This window comes from Neophocaena asiaeorientalis, unplaced genomic scaffold (genome assembly GCF_003031525.2).
Source record: "Neophocaena asiaeorientalis asiaeorientalis breed wild unplaced genomic scaffold, Neophocaena_asiaeorientalis_V1.1 scaffold111, whole genome shotgun sequence".
NCBI classification, from domain to species: domain Eukaryota; kingdom Metazoa; phylum Chordata; class Mammalia; order Artiodactyla; family Phocoenidae; genus Neophocaena; species Neophocaena asiaeorientalis.
This window is the reverse complement of record NW_020174994.1, coordinates 398821-421664: the sequence shown is the minus strand read 5'-3', so window position 1 is coordinate 421664 and position 22844 is coordinate 398821. Positions and strand designations below refer to the sequence as shown.

Sequence of the window (22844 nt, the reverse complement as noted above, 5' to 3'; positions counted from 1 at the left end):
AAATTACACAAAATAATAATTGAAGGGGCCAGGATTTGAACCCAGGATTATCTGATCCAATACCCATGTTCTTTACATCACACCAGGCTGCTTCTCTCAACTTTGGTATCTACAGACCTCTAGGATAAGGGGCTAGTGGAATTTTAATTTTTGGAGGCTCTGCTAAATGTTTCAGAACACTTTAGTACACATCATGTGCAATAATCCAAACACTCATTGTCCTTTCAAATATAATTTAAAACACACAACTATAAAATATCAAACAGTGTAAGAATGGAAAAAATTACATTAAGTAGTACATTATATCTTCTAAAAATGGTTTAAGTGTGAAAATTACATCTTTCCCTCACTAATTATCTGGAAAAGCATATATTATAAAAAGGAGACATTGTTCAGCTAAAAGAGAAAAAGATTCAAGTTGTAAATTAAAATTCCATTCCACCTTTAATAGGCTCCTTGAGTATTAGACCAATATAACACTTGAAATTCTAACTCAGCCTGGTATTGAGAGTTGCACATAATAGATACTCAGTAAACATGTACTAACTAAGACAATTAAAAAAATTTTTAAGTCAGACAGTGGGAGAAGATATTTACAATTCATGCAACCAGCAAAATATTAGTTTCCAGAAAAATATTAAACTTCAACAAATCAATAAGAAAAACTACCCAATAAAAAACAGGCCATGAACTAGCAATTCACAGAAGAATAAATGCTAACAGACCAGAAACAACAGGGAAAAAATGTTCAGCCTCACTAATAATAGGGAATTGCAAGTAATGAGAACAATTTCATATCAATGGAGGCTGGCAAAAACAGCGTGACAATATCATGTGTTGGTGAGATGTGGGGAAATGAGAATTCTCATCACTATTCAGAGCCACTCTAGAAAGCAATTTGACAATGTCTCTCTAGTAAAATTGCCTACCCTCAATCTAACAATTCCATTTTCTGGGGAAACCTAGCACATTCCTGCACATAAGAAGATAAACATACGAGGATGTTCATTACATCACTATTTATAATAGCCAAAAATAGGAAGTGACACATCTATAGACAGAACAAAGGATAAATACATATGGTATATTTATTTAATTTTATAAGTCAAAATGAATGATTAGATACTCAGATATGAATGTCTAAAATATTGATGAACTGAAAAAATCAATATGCAGAATGACATGTGTATAAAATGATAACTTTAACAAAATTTAAGAACCACAGAAAACTTACCCTATATTTATGAAATTTGGTATGTAGAAAAAGCATGAAAATGTAGACAGAACAATACATTTCAACGTCAGGATAGTGGCTGTCTTTAGGAGAAAGGAATGAGATGAGAAAGAGGCAAAAAGGGACTTCAACTACATCTGTAACATTCAATTTCTTAACAGAAAAGATTTGAAGCAAAGAAGGTAATTTTAAGATTTATTAAATTTCATAGCACAGGGAGATCAGCTCGGTGCTTTGTGACCACCTAGACGGGTGGGATAGGGAGGGTGGGAGGGAGACATAAGAGGGAGGGGATACGGGGATATGTGTATATGTATAGCTTCACTTTGTTATAAAGCAGAAACTAACAAACCATTGTACAGCAATTATACTCCAGTAAAGATGTTAAAAAATTTATTAAATTTGGGTGATAGGTACATGGATGTTTGTTAAATTATTCTCTATGCCCTTCTATATGTTTTGAAGTTTTCATTAAAACAACTGAGTATTAAACTGTATCTAACAAAAGTAGTAAACATTCTTAATATGCTTCAGTGTTTGATGCTGAGAGTCTATTACTCTTCGCAGAAATGTTTGGAAGTAGAGTCAGTTCTCTGGCAGACCGATAGTTTTTTATAAAAAGAGACTACAGATTCATTTAAGTGTAAGCTTTCTTAATGTATGTTATTTTTGTATAGCAAAACATGCAAATGCAATTTAAACTTTAAATAATTCTTGAGAGTTATAAGGATGGCAGGCAAAGGATAATTATGAAAAATAGTAATACAAAAAATGAATGCTTTACTGACTTTTATCTGGCATGCAAGAAAAATATTTTTGGGCTTCTCTCGTGGCACAGTGGTTGAGAATCTGCCTGTTAATGCAGGGGACACGGGTTCGAGCCCTGGTCTGGGAAGATCCCACATGCCGCGGATCAACTAGGCCCATGAGCCACAACTACTGAGCCTGCGCGTCTGGAGCCTGTGCTCCACAACAAGAGAGGCCGCGATAGTGAGAGGCCCGCGCACCGCAATGAAGAGTGGCCCCCGCTTGCCACAACTAGAGAAAGCCCTCGCACAGAAATGAAGACCCAACACAGCCGTAAATAAATAAATAAATACAAAAGCCAAGCATTTGAAGCCCTTTAAAAAAAAAATATTTTCTTACAGAAAAAGCAAGGAGACATTAAAATAATTCATAAAATTCAAAATTATAATCCATGTTATTAATCAGTAGTAAGACTGTAATTGCATATATTTATATATGTAGAAAACATTACGTATCAGCCATGCACATGAGATCTAAACTGTTCAAATGAAAATTTGAGTAAGCAATTAATAAAGTACAGTGGATAGAATCACAGAGATCAGGTCAAAATTTTTCCAGGAAGAAAACAGTAGTTTTGGGGGGAATTACAATACTTATCTAAAAATGAAGAGCCCCAAGAACTATATCTCAATTATATTCACTACTGATTATCATTAATGTGAAATATTTTTAAAGGATCTCAGGGTATCAAAATGATGTAAAAAACTATAAGACTATCTATATATTTGGAAAATACTTTTAATAAGTCACAAAAATAATGATATCAAAATTTTGACTTGGAACCAGAAACGTATTTTCCATCACAAATTACACAAAGTAATCTGAGAATGAATTCAAAGAGCTTACGTCAAACTGAGTCCATGTGCATTGAGATGTTCTCACCTAACATAGAGAAAGCAAATAGCAAACATCATTCAAAACTACAAGAGACTAGTTATCTATAATGAAATCCAAGTACAGTAAATATGACTTAATAAAATAACAAATATATTAGTTAGTTCATTCCTAAGTTGATCTGACATGATGGAAGGAGATATTTACTCAATAGAAGCTAGGTGAATAGAATTTTTTTTTTTCTATTTGCTATATAAGCCTGAGTCCTAATGCCTTGGGAACCCATCCATATGGATATAAAGGTTCCTACAATTGTTTTGTGATTTTATCTGAAAAGGGTCTTCTTCTTGATACATTTTGTCAGTTCTCAAGGTCTTCCAGGTATTAAGACACAAAGAAACTTTATAGATTTCATCTGGAAGAAACTTTGTACAGAGTAAGACAAAAAATTAGTCATATCAGCATAAAGTATCCATGAATATCTATCAACTCATCAGTTCCTGTTATGGGCAAGGGTTTCTTCTGATTTTCAATAAATAGTATCATAAATGACCATGTTGAAGAAACATACTGGCATAGATTTTCACTAGCAATATGTTTTGGATAAACATTTTGTACACAGACCTTTTTGTTAAAAACAAGTATAGTCCAAATTATATATCACATTTATTTCCTTCTCTCTTTAGCTGTTATTTTGAACGTCACAGAAGAAAGCTCTCGAACTCCCAACCCTCCACCATCATAAACAAATAAAGCAATCCAGTGGTAGAGTAAAAGAAAAACTACCTGCTGTTGATATCAGGAAAGATTGACATAAAAAAAAAACTTCTAGGGCTTCCCTGGTGGCACAGCGGTTGGGAGTCCGCCTGCCGATGCAGGGGACACGGGTTCGTGCCCCAGTCTGGGAGGATCCCACGTGCCGCGGACTGACTGGGCCCGTGAGCCATGGCCGCTGAGCCTGCGCGTCCGGAGCCTGTGCTCCGCAACGGGAGAGGCCACAGCAGTGAGAGGCCCGCGTACGCCAAAAAAACAAAAACAAAAACAAAAAAATAAAATAAAAAATATAACTTCTAAAAGCCAGTAAAAATAAATGACAACACAAGCCCTTTGGGGAAGTAACTGAGACATAAACAAAGTAACAATAAATGAAAATTAGTTGAGAAGCACAGTCTCTGCAGATACCAGTTGTCAGATGAGGCTTTCTGAAATCATCACAGACCCAACCTAGAATTTGTAACCCCAGAGTTCTAGCGACTGTACACAGGGAAGTTTTAAAATCTTAAACGAGTAATTAGGCAATCAAGACATCTAGTGAACTCAGTGTCTAGAAAGTATATAACCAGTACTATTCCAGATGCATGGAACAGAAACTAATTCATTACAAGGAATTAATTCATTAGGCCCTAACATTTAGGGCATCAGAGCTTGATTCTCTCGCAGAACCCTGGTTGAGAAGGGCTGCTCAAGAAGGTGTTTGTTCATTTAAAATCAATATCTCATTCCCTTCATGAATATACAAACAGAAACATCCTCAACCCATACAAAAATATCCCCATGCATTTTTGTTTACCACACAAATATTGAAATAAAGGAAAGTGTGGACTGTTTTCTAAAAAAAATAAAATAAAGTGTTTGTTCACACATAAGTGGAAATAATTAGCCATCAATGTGGCAACCTGATGACCTTTAACTATGAATCCATCATTATGTACTGGAAACACATTACATTAAGTGTGGATTTCTGAAAACTTTATTATTTTATTCTGTCAGTTCTCTTAATCTTCTGCCCATAACACCATTGAGAATAAGTAGAATGCAAAGCTTTCCCAGCCCACCTCAAAACGGGCTAAAAAGAAAAAGCAAATGCTTATTTTAGTTATAAGTTCTTGCTTAAGTTCTGATTTCATAGTACATTGAATCAGGTGTGGATGATTAAGGAATTACACAAGTCCAACACACAAACTCTGAAAAACGTGGACTTCCCCCCAAGACATTTCAATGTCTACCTGATAATATCATACACTTATTCCTCTTAAGTATCAATTATTTTCTCCCATCTATGGCAAATGTTATTATAGATCAAAATTCTTTTGTGCACCAGGTAAAGTTTCTAGCAGAGCAAAAGACTAGAAATCAAAGAAGGCATTAAATTCACTTTCAGAAGCTAGTTTCCAACACTTTCTCAAGGATCTTCAGGGCCAATCTTGTCTTGGAAGCAAAACTACACAGTGGGGTGAACACGCTGCCCCTGCTCTACTCTGACACTGCACACGTTAGGGTACCCTTCCTAACATAACAAATCCATAAATGCACTAACGTACTAAAAAACAGACACAGAAAAGCAGCTTCACGCAACTGAAAATATGACTTGGCATTTGTAAAACCCAGTTTTAGGTACTTTTAAGACACAGTGTGAAGAATTTATAATATTTCCATACGTGGAATATGGCCGTAGTACACAGAACAAACTTTTTAATGTGTGAATAAAATGTGGTCAAAATATAAGTCTACACTGAACATATGTGGAAAAGATATTTAATTGTAAAATAGAAAAGTAGGGCAGAGTACAGTTTTAAGGGTAATTGCTTCTTTATACAGTATAGGTAATCTAGAAGGGTCTTAGGGTTAAACATTTTCATAAAGCAATAAAACATTTAAAAATGAAACAAGAAAAGGAACTTGAAGTTATGTTTACAAAAAAGAAAGAACACTATGTCAGAGTTTAATGTCCATACATTGTGGAATTGAACAATATTGTGATGAGAGCCAGTCACAGCACAGACATACAGCTTTCACAGGGAAAGTAAAAGTTATGTCAGACATATCTATAGCATCACCGTAGTACAAAAAGTTCCTGTTCTACCATACAAAAGCAATTTTTTTCCGTAAGAATAATTTCCTGGGGAGGAAATGAGTCCATGAAATATTTCAGAAACCCATATGCTTTGAGTTTTCTGAAAACATTATATTAAAATCCAGTGCCTTAAAGTGCTTTCATGTGGAAATCATGATGGAAGGCACAGAATTGTTTCACGTCCCCACTATGAAATTTTCAAAAAAGCGCAGATGTTGCAGTTTGCAAATTCAAGGTATCTTGTAAGCTGCTCCTTCCAAGAACATTGTCATTCCAATAAAACCAGCTGCTAGCTTACTTAGTTTCAATGACCTATAGAATAAAAGGGTTTCTTTCTTTCCTAGTAACTTTCGTCATCTTTGTGGGAAAAATACCTATGCAAGTGATGTATTTTGAAATTATAAAACATGCAGAATATGTACAAACAGAAAGTTTTAAAAATATCTGCTTCATATACATGTAAATCTAATTGGGTATAGCTGAAATTGAACAAATATAAAAATTTGCTTTCTAAAAAATGTTTTCAGAGAATCTGAGACAACTTAAAGCTGTACAAGATTTCCTGGGAGAAATCTTCTCTTCATATAGAAGTTTATACCTACAGGAGTAATTCCAGCATCAGTCCACCACATAATTATTACACAACATTTGGTCTAATCAACAACGATCACCCTTAAAACTGTTCTGTTTCTGAGAAATTAAGGTTTGTACTAAAATCAAAAAGAATTCACAAAAAACAGTGGCTTATTGTGTTTTGGGATCTCTTCAACAATCTTTATCAACGCATTTGGAACTGTAAAAAAAAAAAAACTATTTACAGAATTCAGTTTTAAATACATTTCACAACTTCTAAAGTAAAGTTTTATGTTACAAGGATTCAGAGCTCATGGCTTAAGTCCAATTATCAAGCTGCAGTCTCTTTTATTATCCTGTCTTCCCATGACTGCACCTTACTGTGTACAGTTCAAGACTGTATTCTTTCTTGACCAAAAGTAAACTCAAACTATATGTTCATTTCAATTAAACAGCTTCTTTATTAGTCTGAAGACGAGTCATAGCTTCTAATTTCTGTCTGTAGGCCTCTGCTTCCTGTTCTTTCTTTAGAAGTTGCTGTCGATATTTTTGTGCTTCTCGATTAGCTTCATCCAGCTGTTTCTGAAGAGCTTCTCTCTCCTAATTAAAAAAAAAAGTTTTTTTTTTCAATTGTTGCACAAATACAATAACACATACAAGCATGCATCTTTCAAATAAAAAAATCTGTAGTTGCTAGAAGTAGCCACGTATTGGTATTTCTGAGACATCTTGCCTTTTTCACCAATTCCCTCATAATTAAAGCCCTAATTTCGAGCTCCACACTACGAGATACAGATTAGTTTCTGACCTCAAGGAAATTATTTTCTAATTAGAAATAAGACTATCATAATGAACCCAAATTGGTTACCTGTACTTTTATACATACTACAAAAACTAGTGAAGAACTTTAACAGGGAAATATACCACCATACCTCTTCACATCTTTATCTGTGATGTTAAAAAGCTACTAATTATAAAAAACTTAATATTTATTGAGCACCCATTATATATATAAACAAGGTAATTTCCAATAACAAGTCTCTAAGACAGACATTATGCCCATTTTACAGATGAGGAAAATGATGCTCAGAGACAATGTAGCTTTCTCATGGTAACACAATAAGGAGTCAGGGTTATGAGGTTCTAATATTACTGCTTTTAAAACTATCTTTCCCGGGACTTCCGTGGTGGCACAGTGGTTAAGAATCCGCCTGCCAATGCAGAGGACACGGGTTCGAGCCCTGGTCCAGGAAGATCCCACATGCCGCGGAGCAACTAAGCCCGTGCACCACAACTACCGAGACTGTGCTCTAGAGCCCACGACCCACAACTACTGAGCCCTTGCGCCACAACTACTGAAGCCCGCGTGCCTAGAGCCTGCGCTCCACAACAAGAGAAGCCACCGCAATGGGCCGCCCGCGCACCGCAACGAGTAGCCCCCACTCGCCGCAACTAGAGAAAGCAGCCAACGCAGCCATAAATAAATAATTTTTTATAAAAAAGTAAATAAATAAAACTATCTTTCCCTATGACAGCAAGCAAGATTCCTCATCTTTAAAATGAAGAGTGCTGGTCTAGATTAGTGTTTCCTAAATTATACCATTTTACAAACCAATAAAATACTAATTTCTCTACTGTGATTCATTATATTATATGCTGTAAAATATATGTATCAAATTCCTGAACAAATTGAGAGGAAAAACACAACTCTGGTCCAATGTAAGTGGTATTCTTTCTCCTCTCCTCACTCTGTCCCTATACAGTTGCCTAAGGGAAAACACTTCAAAGATTCCTTTCCCATACCTCTAGTAAGCACATGGACAAAAACTCAACTTGCCCAGGTCCAAGTTCAACCTCATTACAGAAGCCCAGGCCTTCTGCTTGGGGTGGGGGCTGAGGGTAGGACTACTAATGGCAAAAAGAGGCCAGGTTCACACTGGACAAGACACTTAAAAGAGAGAACTGAAGGTAAAGGCGAGGGGTAAGAAGCTTGCTGGGAAAGAGGGCACTGTGGTCTCTTCCACTGCCTCCTAGACCCTTCTCCATTGTGAACACTGAAAGATTCCTTACCCTCCACTATTCACATGGTCCACAAGGAGGAACATGTATAATACTCCTGCCTTCCTGTGATCCCACTGCCTTCTCCACACTGAGAATGAAGCTAGATCTAACATTTATTTTTCCCATGAGTCCACCAAATGTAAGAGTGATTGATTATACAAGTAGTCTCCAAATCTTCCAATTACACAAAATGTACAAGTAGAAGAAATGCCTACGCCCTACCCTGCTATCCTTTTCTCCTTACTTCAGGCAAGATGCCAGCCTCACGTAAGCAACTGACACCAGTCCCTGGCAGCGAACTATGCAGGACTTTGGGCACCAGTGGAAGGGTGGGAGCTAGACCCCTACCTCTGGCAGGAGTACGGCCTGTGAGTACAGCCATGCATAAGTGTTTTATACTTTTACATGTACTAAGAAATAAGATCCTTTGGCAGCCAAAGTTTTGAATATGGATAAAAACTTGCCCTGATTTGGTTGGAAATATTAGAAAAGATTAACTCTAAGGCATCTTCTAGTATTACCTATTTATTCACACTTAGAAACAGCAAGAGATTCACAATTATTTCAGGAGATGAAAGCAGTAAGGAAGATACCTTACACTTCAACTCCAAGCCCAAGCAATGTATTATGATTACATTAGGCAAGAGAATAATAGAACAAAGAAAGACTTCGAGTTTGCTTTTTAAATTCCAAACAAGATTCTTGAATTCTGCTTCAGCTATTAACAATTATCTTTTAATAGTTTTATATGTAATTTTCTAATATTCAAATTTATTTTACTTTAGCTATTATAAAGCAAAAAAAAATCATTAAAGTGATTTATCTTCTACCATACCACAATATAAATTTTAGAAGATAATACTAATACAACTAACAGTTACTGAGCATTTACTATATGCTCACCACTGTACTAGTCCTTCACATGCATTCTCATTTAAACCTTACAACACTCTGATAATGTAGGTGCTATTATTTTCCCCTTTTTACTGATGGGGAAGCCAAGCCTTGAAAGGCTAAATAACTTGACCAATCACACTCAGAAGATTATTATTCAAACCTAAATCTGCTTCCAGACTCATATTCTTAACCATTAAATGTTTTTTTTAAAAAGAGAGAAACTAGGCAGGGTGTTTGAGCTCTCTCCTTGCCCATTGAGCTGTCCATTTTCTAACTGCCATGGGTCAAATATGATCCTGTTTTTATAAAGTTTTTCTGAAATACAGCCATACCCACTCATTTCCAAATTGCCCATGGCTGCTTTCCTACCACAACTGCAGAACTGAGCAGCAAAACACACATTGTAGGATGTGTATAGTGTTTAGCAGCATCCCCAGCCTCTATCCACTAAATGTCAGTGGCATGTCCCTCATTGTGACAACCCGAAATGTACCCAGACATTGCCAAATGTCCCCTGGGGTCAAAATTGCTCCAGGTGAGAAGCACTGCTTTAAAGAAACTTTTTGGGTTAATGGCTAAGCAATCACTTAGAAAGGAATATAAAAGTATACCCCCAAGATAACTCTATTGGTCACCTCAGAAAATAAAATCAAAAGAACTCTTATGTACTATAAGGAAATGATTACCTTGTTTTAGAAAACATTGGAGGTCTCTCTTCATTCTGTATCCCCTGCCCACCTCTACCATCTCTTCTCACTGCATGCTTCAAAGTCTCTCTGTAATAGCTCTAACATCCTGCAACTTTGGCTTGAACATTTCCAGTGATGGAGAATAAGACTTCCATTACCAGAAAGCTCTAATTACTAAAATTAAGCTAAAACTAACTCGTGAAGTTCTTTATATCAAGCTAAAATTCCATCTCCCTGAAGTTCTATTCTCCTTGGTTCTAGTTAATTTATATACCTCAATTCATACTTTCTTGTTATTTGCGATTATTCTCCTTGGTCTCTGAAAGACTGTAAGAGTGGAATTAGGTTGATTTTTGATGAAAACAGAAATTCTCACTGGTTGTTAGGTAAATAAAGGTACAGCCTGCACATTCATTATTTTGAAAATGCTGAATTGACATAAATCTACTATACTTCAATGAAAAGAAATGTTGAATTGAGTCAGTTTATGTTCAATAAAAATTCAAGTAATTTAAAAATGTTTTATTAATTAGTTAAAGCAAAGTACATCACAAAATCTTTCTCACCTTATATGCCAGAAAACAAGATCAACTGATTTATCAGTAAAAGACATTAAAGATTTTAAAATAATAAGTATACTGATACCATTCAATGAAATAAATGGTTAGTTGATAAAAACTTCAGTGTACTGAATATCACTTTAAATTTTGAAGAAATGAAACAACTCACCCTCAATAATTAAAGTCACAAGTTTATCAAACATTCTGGTTAAACCATGAATCAAATTCTTCGTAACTCAATAATATGTCCTTTGAGATTGTGGCCAAAGATGTACCAGTCTTACATGTAAACGAATTTGGGCAAGGATATTTTCTAATTGTCCTCAGTCAAGAATTATGTTGCCTTTAGATGGCATTTTTTAAAATCTTCTCTTTTCTATGATAACAAAGAATTCCTAAATATTCACCAACATTTATTATTCACACATATTAGATACTATGATGTGTATATAATGAGTATGCTGACTTTTTCAACTCTCATAAAAACCCCAAAATACAGATATTGTTATCTTAAATTCCAATTTGGGAGAAAATAAACAGGAACTCAGAAAGGTAAGATAACTTGCCTCAAAGCTAATAGGGAGGGGCAAAAGGTGGGATTCATATCCAGCTCATGTAATTTCAAGTCCAATATTCTTTTCTTTACACTGCAGTTGCTCTTTCAAAGTTATTCAAGAATGATCTTATTTTCATTTGATATAAGTTAATATCAACTTTGGAAAACATAACTATTTACAGTCATGTGAGAAAAAAATCTGTGAGGTAATAACTATGGTTTGGTTACACTTACAAACTAGTTTACAATTACAAACTAGTTTGGCAGAGGGAAAAGAAGGTGAATCCTATCAACAGTTAGTCTAAATTTAATTTCCTTAAGGGACTTAATCGTGAAATAAACAGTTACCTATGGCTTTTTACAAAATAACTCAGCTGACGAACTTCAACATTCTTTAAGAGCATCTTCCAGCCCAAATAGGCACTCGCCTTTCACTTTTGAAAGAAAAAAATTTTTTTAGTCAATATATAGTGACATTCCCTTTAGTGACTTGGGAGAATGATGTATGTAAATTTAATAGAAAATAAAGGATGCAGTACAAGAACAAAAGACATTCCAATGTTACCATGATGACAGACTTTGTTACAAACAAATTCTTTACTCATTCATTCATTCATTCAATATTTATTTATTGAAGGCTTGCTATATGGATAAGGCCAAAAAATTAGACAAAAAAGTACTCATGCTATATCAAAACAATACTGTCAGTAATAAATATAAAAGACAAAAAAAAAAAGAAAGAAAGAAAAGCAAATGGAATTTATTTTGGATGACTGCAGCAAAACACACCGGGTAAAAGACTCCTTACTTCTATTTCTGCAGACTCCACCCGGTTTTCAATTATTTCAATACATTGTCTCTTGGCTGGTGGTTCTTCACTTATAACAGTTTCTTCAGCAATGTCTGTTGCTGGTACTGTTAATACTAAAATGAAAAAATGTACACATTACTTCATTTACAGATAGGTTTAGAAGAATTAAAACTAGTCTTGAGATTGTTGATGCAACTCATCTAAAATAAATATATTCCAAAAACAATAATTTCAAAACACTGATTTGCTATTTATGAGAAATGTCCATATTTGTCTTCAACTTCTTATCTATTTACTGAAAACTACTTATTGTTTAAGGTACCTACTTATTTTTTTAATTTTATAGATAATACATTCATTGGCTCAAAATCAAAATAATACTTAACAAGCATATTTTGAGAGGTCTGACTTCACCCTTGCTAAAACAGATACTTTTACTGGTTGCTTATACATTGTTCGTGTGTTCATTTATGTAAAACCAAACATGAATATACATTCTCCTTTTTCTCTCTCTTACACAAAAGGTAGCATACATACAAAACATACATTCAAACATACATAAGATAGATATATCGTTCTGTGTCTGTTTTTTTCACTCCATATATCTAGGGTATCTTTCACCAACACACAGAGAGCTTTCTTTCATTTAGCTGCATTATATTCCACTGTGAGGATACACCATTATGAACAATGTCTGTTTATAAACTTTGCTTGTTTTTCCACCGGGTTGTTAGACTGTCCCAATTTTTAGTATCTCTTTACATAAATGTAAATATACAGAGAGCGAGAGGCTGTCCTTGCTTTGCATACCAGTGCGGGAACATAAACATGACTGTGTAAGCTAAAACTATGCGAAACAATCTTAATCATCAATGGGAAAAATTACAACTGTCCTACAGCCTTTAAGGTTGTCAAAACATTAAAAACTCTCCTACTGTCACTTATAAATGTAAATAAATGAAAAAATAGTAAAACTATTATTTATTTAGTACAATGTAATTAAAAACATTAGAAATATTGAGAATTAAAGTATTTCTTTTAACTCATACCATATTACATTACACTTATAAATTTATTCAAGAAGAACTGAGAATTATATCTGTTTCACTGGACTATCTACATAGTCTATATATTCATTTTCCAGTTATAATTTTTAAATTATGAAAGCTTTAAAAGTTTATTTTAATATTCAGTAGAGTCCTCTCATTGCTCTTCTTTTCTAGTTATCCTTAGTCTTCTTCCCTCCTCCTCCATCAAAATAAACTTCAGAATCTGTTTGGCTAGTTCCAGAAAAAGACCTATTAGTCTTCGTTATGGCTTGAATTGTGTCCCCCTCAAAATTCAAATGTTGTAAGTCCTAACCCCCAGTACCTCAAAATGTATTTGGAGATAGGGCCTTTAAAAAGGTTAAAAAGGTAAAATGAGATTTTGGTTTTATTTTTGGCTGCGTTGGGTCTTCGTTGCTGTGCACAGACTCTCTAGCTGTGGCGAGCGGGGGCAACTGTTTGTTGCAGTGCACAGGCTTCTCATTGTGGTGGCTTCTCTTGCTGCGGAGCATGGGCTCTAGGCACGCAGGCTTTGGTAGTTGTGGCTCGCGGGCTCTAGAGCACAGACTCGGTAGCTTTGGTGCACCGGCTTAGTTGCTCCGTGGCATGTGGGATCTTCCCTGACCAGGGCTCGAACCCATGTCCCCTGCATTGGCAAGCAGATTCTTAACCACTGCGCCACCAGAGAAGTCCAAAATGAAGTCATTTAAGTGGGTCCTAATCCAATATGACTGGTGTCCTTATAAGAGGTTAGGTCGCAGACAACACACACAGACTGAGGGCTGACTATATCAGGACACAGCAAGAAGGCAGCCATTTGCAAGCCAAGGAGAAAGGCCTCAGAAGAAACCAAACCTGCCAACACCTTGATCTTGGACTTCCACCTTCCAGCACTGTGAGAAGATAAACTTCTGTTAAGTCACCCAGTCTGTGGTAGTTTGTTATGGCAGCCCTAGCAAACTAATACAGTCTTTTTTTCCCTATCACATTACATTTATCAATTAACTCAAGAAGAATTGAGAGCTTTATAATAGTGAGTCAGCCTATCCAAAAACATGAGTTTCTTTCCATTTGTTCAACAATGAGATTAGACTGTGTGTATAATGTCAGGTTTTGGAAACAATGTTATATCTGCTTAAAACAAATATTTTGAAAGTTTCTTCTTTTCTATATAATTAGAATTAGTTCTTTAAAGCTTTGTGAAAGTACCTGGGCTTGATCCAAATCTTGGACCACCAGCAGGAGATTTCTGCATAGCAGTGAGAAAAGCCTCCCAGGCTCCACAGGTCAAAGGTTTCCTCCTCCACTGCTATGGCAACAAAATCATTCCTTGAGACCTGGCCTCTCTGCAGGGCCATACCTCCACTATCACTCTAAACCAAACCTGGTTTAGGAGAACTTCTACCTCCAGCCCTTCCATTCCCTAATTCCTTCACAGGCCATGAAGAGGCTTGGTCTCTGCAATCCTAGTCGTTTTCTAAAAGGTTATGTGTGCACATACTTTTTTTGGTGGGGGGTGGGGGAGTACGGAGTACTGGGTACTGGGATGCTTGTTCAGATAGGAACTTTCTGCTTCCTCCAGCTTTCATGCTGTAGTCTATCTTAATCCTACTTGCAGCACTTCTTACTCAGATTGGGCCCTGTCTTACTGGAAGTGTATATTTATTGCTGATTTCTGAGCTCAACCTCTTTTCTTGATGCACGACTGGGGGCTTCCCTGAGGGTTCTACTGCCCTGGCTTAGATCTTAAGATGTTTTTGGCAAGCACTTAAAATATGGAATTTTGTGGTTTTCTCAGTCTTTTAGTTCACTAAACATGAAACTGGGGTTTATGTTTCATCTATCTTATTACTACTCTCTTATTACTCAAAAGGAAAAAATTGGGACAATTATCAACAAAGCTGCTAAAAGTTGTCACTATGTTCCTACCATAACTCCTAAGTCCAACTTCTTTTTAAGTAGCTTTTTTTCACATGGTGTTTTTAAAAGCCCGTATGGTATCTGAATTGTATTAAATGGCCTAGGAAAGTATTGTCCAATACTGATTTTGAATTATTTATTTAAGCTCATTTTCCAACCAGAATACTTTGGGGCCAATTCCTCTTTGTACCTAGTATACACTCAGAGAAAGCAAGCTAATTTTAACAGTAGCCTAAGCAAATAAAACTAGGCAATTAAGTCTGCTGCAAAAGGTTACAAAAACAACATTTAAGGCAAAAATAAATGCTTTGAAAAACATGTCACAATTTCCTGAGGATTAAGAATAAATGCAAACTTTATGTAAATGCCTTCTACCAACCTTGTTGTCCATCTGGCATGGTCACAATGATGGGCTGACCTATTCCACTGGTTGGAATGGAGTGCAAATTTCCAAGCTGAATTCCATCTGTAACTATTGTGATGACTTGTTGACCCCCTGAACTAACTACTTGCTGAATTGCACCATCCACAGATTCTGCAGTAACTACTTCCTCCGTAGCCACTACTGGAAAAAAATACATATATATGTAAAAATCAGTGAACATATATAAAAGTATGAACAGAAGTTTATTTTTGCTCTGCTACCTTTGCTGTCCTTACTTCTTTCTTACACAGAAAAGCTTTTACATGGTTTTTAAATTCAGTCTCCAGTGGTGTTGTAGATACCTATGTAAACAGTTGACTAGAAGTCCCACAATTTACAATAAGTGAGTTCCAACTATCTATGCATGCACATGTTTAAATAAACTATCTTCATTTAGTTCTATGAGGTACGAAATTTAGAAGCTCTCCTAAGGTCACAGATATGACAAACGTTATGCCAGCTTAATAAGATTCCACAATCCAAAAAAGAAGATATTGTATGTGGTTATACTCCATTCAAATTTACATATATGAGTTGATATACATTTCCTATCCAACAAAACATGGAAATTTGTATTCTTCAAGCAGAGAGAATAAACAGTATTCCCTTTTTGGATTGTGTGAGCAAGGGTTGCCTTCATAATAAGTGGCAAATAGATCTGGTACTGTAGGCTATGAAAAAATATATTAACATTTACATAAATAAAAGTCAAAACTATGTTCTCAATGTTTTATGAAAGGTTCAGCGAGGATTCTGGCAGCTGAACACAGCACTCCAGGTCTTGCCTAGGTAAAGAAATTGCCAAAATCCTTTGCCACAAGCTATGCCCAACTACTGATCCCAAAAGACTACGCATAGCAGCTTTACTCATAATAGTCAAAAACTTGAAACAAATCAGATATCTGTCAAAAGTAGAATGAATAAACTGGTAGATTCATGCACTGGCATACTACACAGCAATTAAAGTGACTCCTGATGTGATGCAACAGGAGATTACAAAATATCCCTGTGTTCTTACTGGAAATGTTTGACCTGAATCTAATTATTAAGAAACAAATGAATCTAGAATGTGAGTGATCCTGCAGACAACTGGCTTAAACTCTACAAAGATTTCAGTGTCATAAAGAACAAGTGAGGCAGTAAGACTGTCCTAGATTGGGGGAGACTAAAGAGACATAATATTCGAATATAGTGTGTGAACTTTGATTGGATCCTGGGTGAAAACAAATAGTTATAAAGGACATTTTGGGGATAACTGAGGAAACTTGAATATGGACCATATGCCAGATAATATTACTAAATTAATATTGTTTTTAAGAAACATAAAAGAACTGTGAATACGTAGGAAGCTGTCCTTGTTCTTGGTAGACACATGCTGAAGAATTTAAGGATGAAGTGTCATGATGTCTTTAGCCTACTTTCAGATAATTTGGCAAAATAAAAGCATGTGTCTGTTTTTGTGTGTGAACATGCAGATGTGGCAAGATGTTAACAGGTGGTGAATACAGGTGCAAGGTATAAAGTTCATTCTCCAATTTTTCTATGGGTTTTTAAAACTATCAACATTAAAAAACGTTTTAATATAACTAATTCTGAAAAAAAGAAATGACAAAAAAAAACTATTTCTAAATGATATGGTTTTTTGAAATGTGTTATTTGAGGCAACACTTTACCAAAAGTGTAATGAAATAAAATCATTCTCTCCTGAAGTCACGCTACCCTTCAGATACACAGTTACTCTGAAACACGCCAAGTTGCTACCAAATTCCAGCAGAATGTCATGGATATGAACGACCAAGGGATTTACTAAATACAGAGATGCTCTAATTAAACAAACTCCTTTTTAAATAAAAGGCAAGGTAAGTACTAGAACACTAGTTTTCAAGGATGAACTCATGGTAACAGGCCTGGCTGCAATCCTGTTACTGTGTTATTTGCGTAATCAAGGGTCACAATGCAAACCACAGATGATATTCAAAATGCAAAAACCTTTATGTTTTGAGTTCTCTCATTTTTGTTTGTCTTAAACCATAATTAGGCTTTATCACCAAGCACTTAAGAAAATTTCAGGAAGATAATTATTAAAATGAAATGTAGGGCATAAAACAGTAATGTATTCAATAGAACAACTACTGAGGTTTTCAAAGACATTAACTATTGCTTTCATCTTGTAAAAACTATCCATATGAAAAACAAATGTTCACTATGGTTGAATGTTAACTATAAGTAGCAAATATTTTAAAAAACATAATCATATGTAAGAAATTTCTGAGACCACATATGATCAAGGCACAACTCAAGAACTTTCATCTTTGTACTATTTGCAATGACTGTCATTAAGATAAGAGAGTTCTTGCCTTTCATCTAAAAAGCTTTCTTTTTAAGTTGTTCTATGGTAAGGAATTTAAGAAAAAATTATAAGGAAACCAATTATGTAAGAAAACAAAGAACCCCCTCAGTAATCCTAAAAACAACCCAGCAGTGAAATGTTGAAACATGTAAGAATAAAACAGAAAGCCTAAAAACTTTAAAAAGAATGTTATTTAAAAAAATATACATAGACAGATATATCCAAATATAAAACCCCGGATAAAAAAATAACTAATAAATATTCATTGGTCTAATTTAAAAGTCAAGTTATAATATACAAAGAGAGCCTAGATAATCTACAGCATCTCTGAAAATGTTTGAGACCTCTTGTTCAACATGACTTTTGAATTTTAATGCCATAAAAGTCAACTAAGACAAGGAAAAAACTGTCTTTGAGATGTTACTAGAAGATTGAAAATTCTATATGCATATAAATATTTCAATAAAATAGAAACTAGGCTTACTGAAGAAAAAAATAACATTTCAAAAGTAGGATTGCCTGCAATAGAACCTGACATTTTTTAAAAAAAGGCCAAAACAAAACAATCTTATGAAGCCCAGCAGCATATACCTGAAAGCCAATTCACTTTTATTGATCTACTTTAGGAACAGAAAAAAAAAAAAAACAACATGCAAAGGGGACCTGACTCAAATTTCACTATTAGGAGAAAGGAGGGAAACAGCCACCAGATGCATTATACCTTTGGAAAAAACCACCTTATTAACAATTAGCTGAAGTTGCTCTAAAGACAAAAACAAGGGTAGTCACAGATGTCCATTTAATGGGATTATATAGCTGGGCCGCAAGAAAGAATAAGGCTAAGCAATGCAAAATCAATGTAAGACTGTAGGTTAGAGCCATAAAATATTATTTTATGAGAGTTTCATAAGGACTAAACTACACTGCAGATGTAAGGCCTACATCCAACCAATTTTAACTTCTGATTCTACAACTAAATAACTCTCAAATCTATTCACTTCTTATTATCTCTTTGCCAAATCCTAATCCACGCTACCATTATTTCTTCCCCAGGTGACTGCATTAGACTCCTAACTAAACTCCCTTCCAGAGCCCACCAAAGTAATCATTTTAAAAGTCCTATATAATCTTACCTTCAATTACCGTGAGTTACTCTCCCACTTGCTGAGCTCAGCTACGCTGGTCTCTGAGTCCTCTGAAAGGACAAGCTTTCCTGCCTCAAAAGCTCCACATGTGTCCTCCTTCCTAAAATGTTCTTCCCCCAAGTTTTGCTCCACTAATTCCTACTTAGTCTTTAGTTTAAATGTCTCTTCCTCTAGAAAGACTCACCAACTTGGTCAAAATCCTGTATTCTTTATATATACCACGAATCACAAGTATTTATCTGAGTGAATAACTTTAATATCTCATTCTACTGAAAGACGACGTGTTCCACAAAGGTTGGGACTGTATATGATTGTTTACCAGAACATAAGAGATATTCAACAAAAATCTGTTCAATGAATGAATAAATATTTTTCTAATTGTAAATGAACAGCTATTTGTAAACCAATATATGGAAAATTTAGCTCAAGAACAGTTTTGAGTTATTCCTTTAACATAAGCATGATATATCCCTCCATGAATTTTTATTATTTGTACATTTTAATTTTGTTCTGAAGCAAGAAGTGAGAGTAAGGGTGAGAGCTTCCTGGAATTTTGATTTTCCAAATAGGAAACACCTGTAACAGACTGGTGTGTAAGCTTTGGTAGAAAAATAGGACAACACGATTGCCTCTGTTTATTAATAGTGTACTACCAAGGGGTGGTTTTCTTATGACGAAAAAGGCAGCTGCAATCCCCAAAAGAAAATATTTACTTTTTTGTATCTTCATTTTGGAATACATTCCAAAATGGAATAACTTGAAATGAGTTCTTATCTATCTAAATCCTTAAACCCCATTCATTCTTTAGGGTACAACTCAACCTCACCCCACTCCCCTAGCCCCATGCCCCAACTCCAGCTAAAAGTAATCTCTGTCCCCTGAAGAACTATAGTGCCGACCGGCACTCACCAGCCCGAGAGGCTTGTTTGCTTACACGCCGGGGCGGGCGGGGCTGGGAGTTGAGCCTCGGGCTTCGGTCGGAGCACAGGGAGAGGACTGGGGTTGGCGGCATGAACACAGCCTGCAGGGGTTTAGTGCGCCACGGCTAGCCGGGAGGGAGTCCGGGGAATAGTCTGGAGAAAATGTCAAGAGACATTTTCTTCCCTCTTTGTTTCCTGGTGCGCCAGGAGAGGGGATTAAGAGCACTGCTTAAAGGAGTGGGAGAACGCACGGCGCGCCTCAGGCTGGGGCAACGTCACACCGGCCTCTGCCGCCGCGGGCTCGCCCCGCACTCCGTGCCCCTCCCTCCCCCTGGCCTGAGTGAGCCAGAGCCCCTGAATCAGCGGCTCCTTTAACCCTGTCCTGGCTGAGAAAAGAACAGAGGCCCTCCAGCGACCTACACGCAGTGGTGGGGCCTTTTTTTGTTTTTTTTTATTTTTTCCTTTTCTCTTAATAATTATTTTTTATTTTAATAACTTTATTATATTTTATCTTACTTTACTTTATTGTACTTTATCTTTCTTTTTTCCTTCCTTCCTCCCTCCCTCCCTCCTTCGCTCCCTCCTTTCTTTCTTTCTTTCTACTTCTACTAATTCTTTCTACTTTTTCTCACAGCAAGATCCTTTTTGACCCACCTCCTAGAGAAATGGAAATAAAAACATAAATAAACAAACGGGGCCTAATGAAACTTCAAAGCTTTTGAACAGCAAAGAAAACCATAAACAAGACCAAAAGACAACCCTCAGAATGGGAGAAAACATGTGTAAATGAAGCAACTGACAAATAAAGAAAGAAAGAAAAGAAAAGAAAAAAAAGAAAGCCATTCCTCTCTCCCACATGTTTTCCTTAGTACAGATTCACCTATGCACCCCATAAACAGTTGAATAAATATTAAATTACGCATAAAAATGAAATAAATAAGAAATATATATTATTCAAGCAAATCTTTGCTGTAGTACACTCACAATCTTTAGATATTTACTATACAATCTATTAGTAGTAAGAAATAGAACTTTTAAAATTTGGGTCAAATTCTTAAAGTTTGGTGTGCCATAGGATCACTTTTGAGAGCATGTTAAAAATATGGATGTCACGGTCCCACCCTAAAGTTACTGAATCAGAATCCACTGGGGTAGAATTGGGGCAAATGATTGTTGAGAAGGTGATTCTGATTCACACAAAATTTAAGAATGCTGCTCTTGTTGATATTATCATATTAATTCAAACTAACTGAGAGGAGTTCAAATTAGTAAAAAACTTGAATCACAGAATATTTAAAGTAACACAGCCTTCTAATCATTGGGTACATAAATTAACAAGATAATTTCCAACTATTTCCGAGCAAAAATTCTACTAGTTTGTTTGAAGAACCTAGGGGCAGGACAGGAATAAAGATGCAGACATAGAGAATGGACTTGAGGACATGGGGAGGGGGAAGGGTAAACTGGGACGAAGTGAGAGAGTGGCATGGACTTATATACACTACCAAATGTAAAATAGATAGCTAGTGGGAAGCAGTTGCATAGCACAGGGAGATCAGCTCGGTGCTTTGTGACCACCTAGAGGGGTGGGATAGGGAGGGTGGGAGGGAGGGAGACGCAAGAGGGAAGAGATATGGGAACATATGTATATGTATAATTGATTCACTTTGTTATAAAGCAGAAACTAACACACCACTGTAAAGCAATTATATTCCAATAAAGATGTTAAAAAATAATAATAATAATGTAAAAGACGACAATTATTATATTAATGTTAGAGATGCCTGATACTTCTGAATTATTCCACTCCAAAATTATGAAGGATGTTTTAAACACGTATCTTGAAAACTGTGTCTGCATACTTTTAAAGGCTGTAAATTTTTTCACTGATTTGTTTCAAAATGAGTAAGGTAATTTCATGTATCAAAAGACAGTTGTATCCTCCCTTTAAAAGAAATTAAAAATAAATAACTTAGTATTTTGATTTATGTATCACTTTCTTATGAGTTTGCTGAGTGTGAGTAGTCCCTTATATTAACCCAGGATATATTAGTAAAATATTTCTGAAACCTCAGAGCTGAAAACTAAACCTCAGTCAATGATCAATGATAATATCTTAATTCAGATGACTATTGCGAGATGAGATAATACACGTAAAGCACTTAGCACAATAACAAGCTTATAGCAAGAACCCTATATATATTAACCATTATTTTTCTATAATTCATCATGCCAAGTTAAAGTTATGACTTACATCAAGTGTTCCATCATGTTTTTCTGGCCTGGCCCGGACCTAGACAGACCTAATGATTATTTAATATAATTATACACATTGGCATAGGCCTGTGGGCTCAGGAACTGAAATAAAAACTCCCAAAAAACCAATTTAATAAAAATGAACATTAGCAACAATGTTGCTTCAGGGTATACTGAGACTTATCAAGTTTTTTTTTTTGTACTTCTATCAAACAGACAAAGAATCATGAAAATTATGCATGGAGATTAAAAATTTAACACGTTAAATGCTTGGAAAAATAAAGGTTTATGAGAAAAGAATAAAACTGGAAATATTTACATAAAAAATGCTAGTAAGGAAGCAATTCAATCATCAAACAGTGACAATCTGAAGTTATATTTGCTTGTAACATCAAGAAGACATTTCGTTTCACAATGAAAGCATTATACTAGACTGATTTCCTTTATGATGTTCCCATTGGACTAACATTAAGATTTGTTTTATATGTCAAAGATAGTCCTAATGTAAACATGAAAGAACTATTTAAAGCCATAGTTCAAATGAAACAGCATGGTATTCTAGACTATCATAAGTACCTCTCCTCACGCAAGAGGGAAGACACATGGGAGCATATGTATATGTATAGCTGATTCACTTTGTTATAAAGCAGAAACTAACACACCATTGTAAAGCAAGTATACCCCAATAAAGATGTTAAAAAAAAGAAAAAAAAAGATGTAATAAAGCTTTTGAGATACAAGAAAAATAAATAAATAAATAAGTACCTCTCCTCTATATATAGGACCATGTCAGCCAGCTAGCTTCCATTTCAAATGCAGTCCATTTGCTGCTACACTGGCTATTTATTATCAGAAGATGTATTTACTGTACTACTTAGCCAGTAAAAGGAAAGAATAAGAGCAGTAC

At 35.4% G+C, this 22844-nt stretch overlaps 1 protein-coding gene across 3 annotated transcripts in view; it reads right to left on the bottom strand.

Moving 5' to 3' along the window:
- Positions 1–5394: 5394 nt before the first annotated feature.
- Positions 5395–22844, bottom strand: part of GABPB1 (GA binding protein transcription factor subunit beta 1) — a 65382-nt gene continuing 47932 nt past the window's right edge. For all 3 annotated transcript variants that reach the window (XM_024761894.1, XM_024761896.1, XM_024761895.1), the window contains exons 7-9: positions 15222–15407; positions 11874–11989; positions 5395–6902 (exon numbers count right to left, since the gene is read on the bottom strand). In XM_024761894.1, coding sequence (XP_024617662.1) covers positions 6750–6902; positions 11874–11989; positions 15222–15407 — 455 coding nt within the window. In that variant the 3' untranslated portion in view covers positions 5395–6749. The remainder of the gene's footprint in view (positions 6903–11873; positions 11990–15221; positions 15408–22844) is intronic.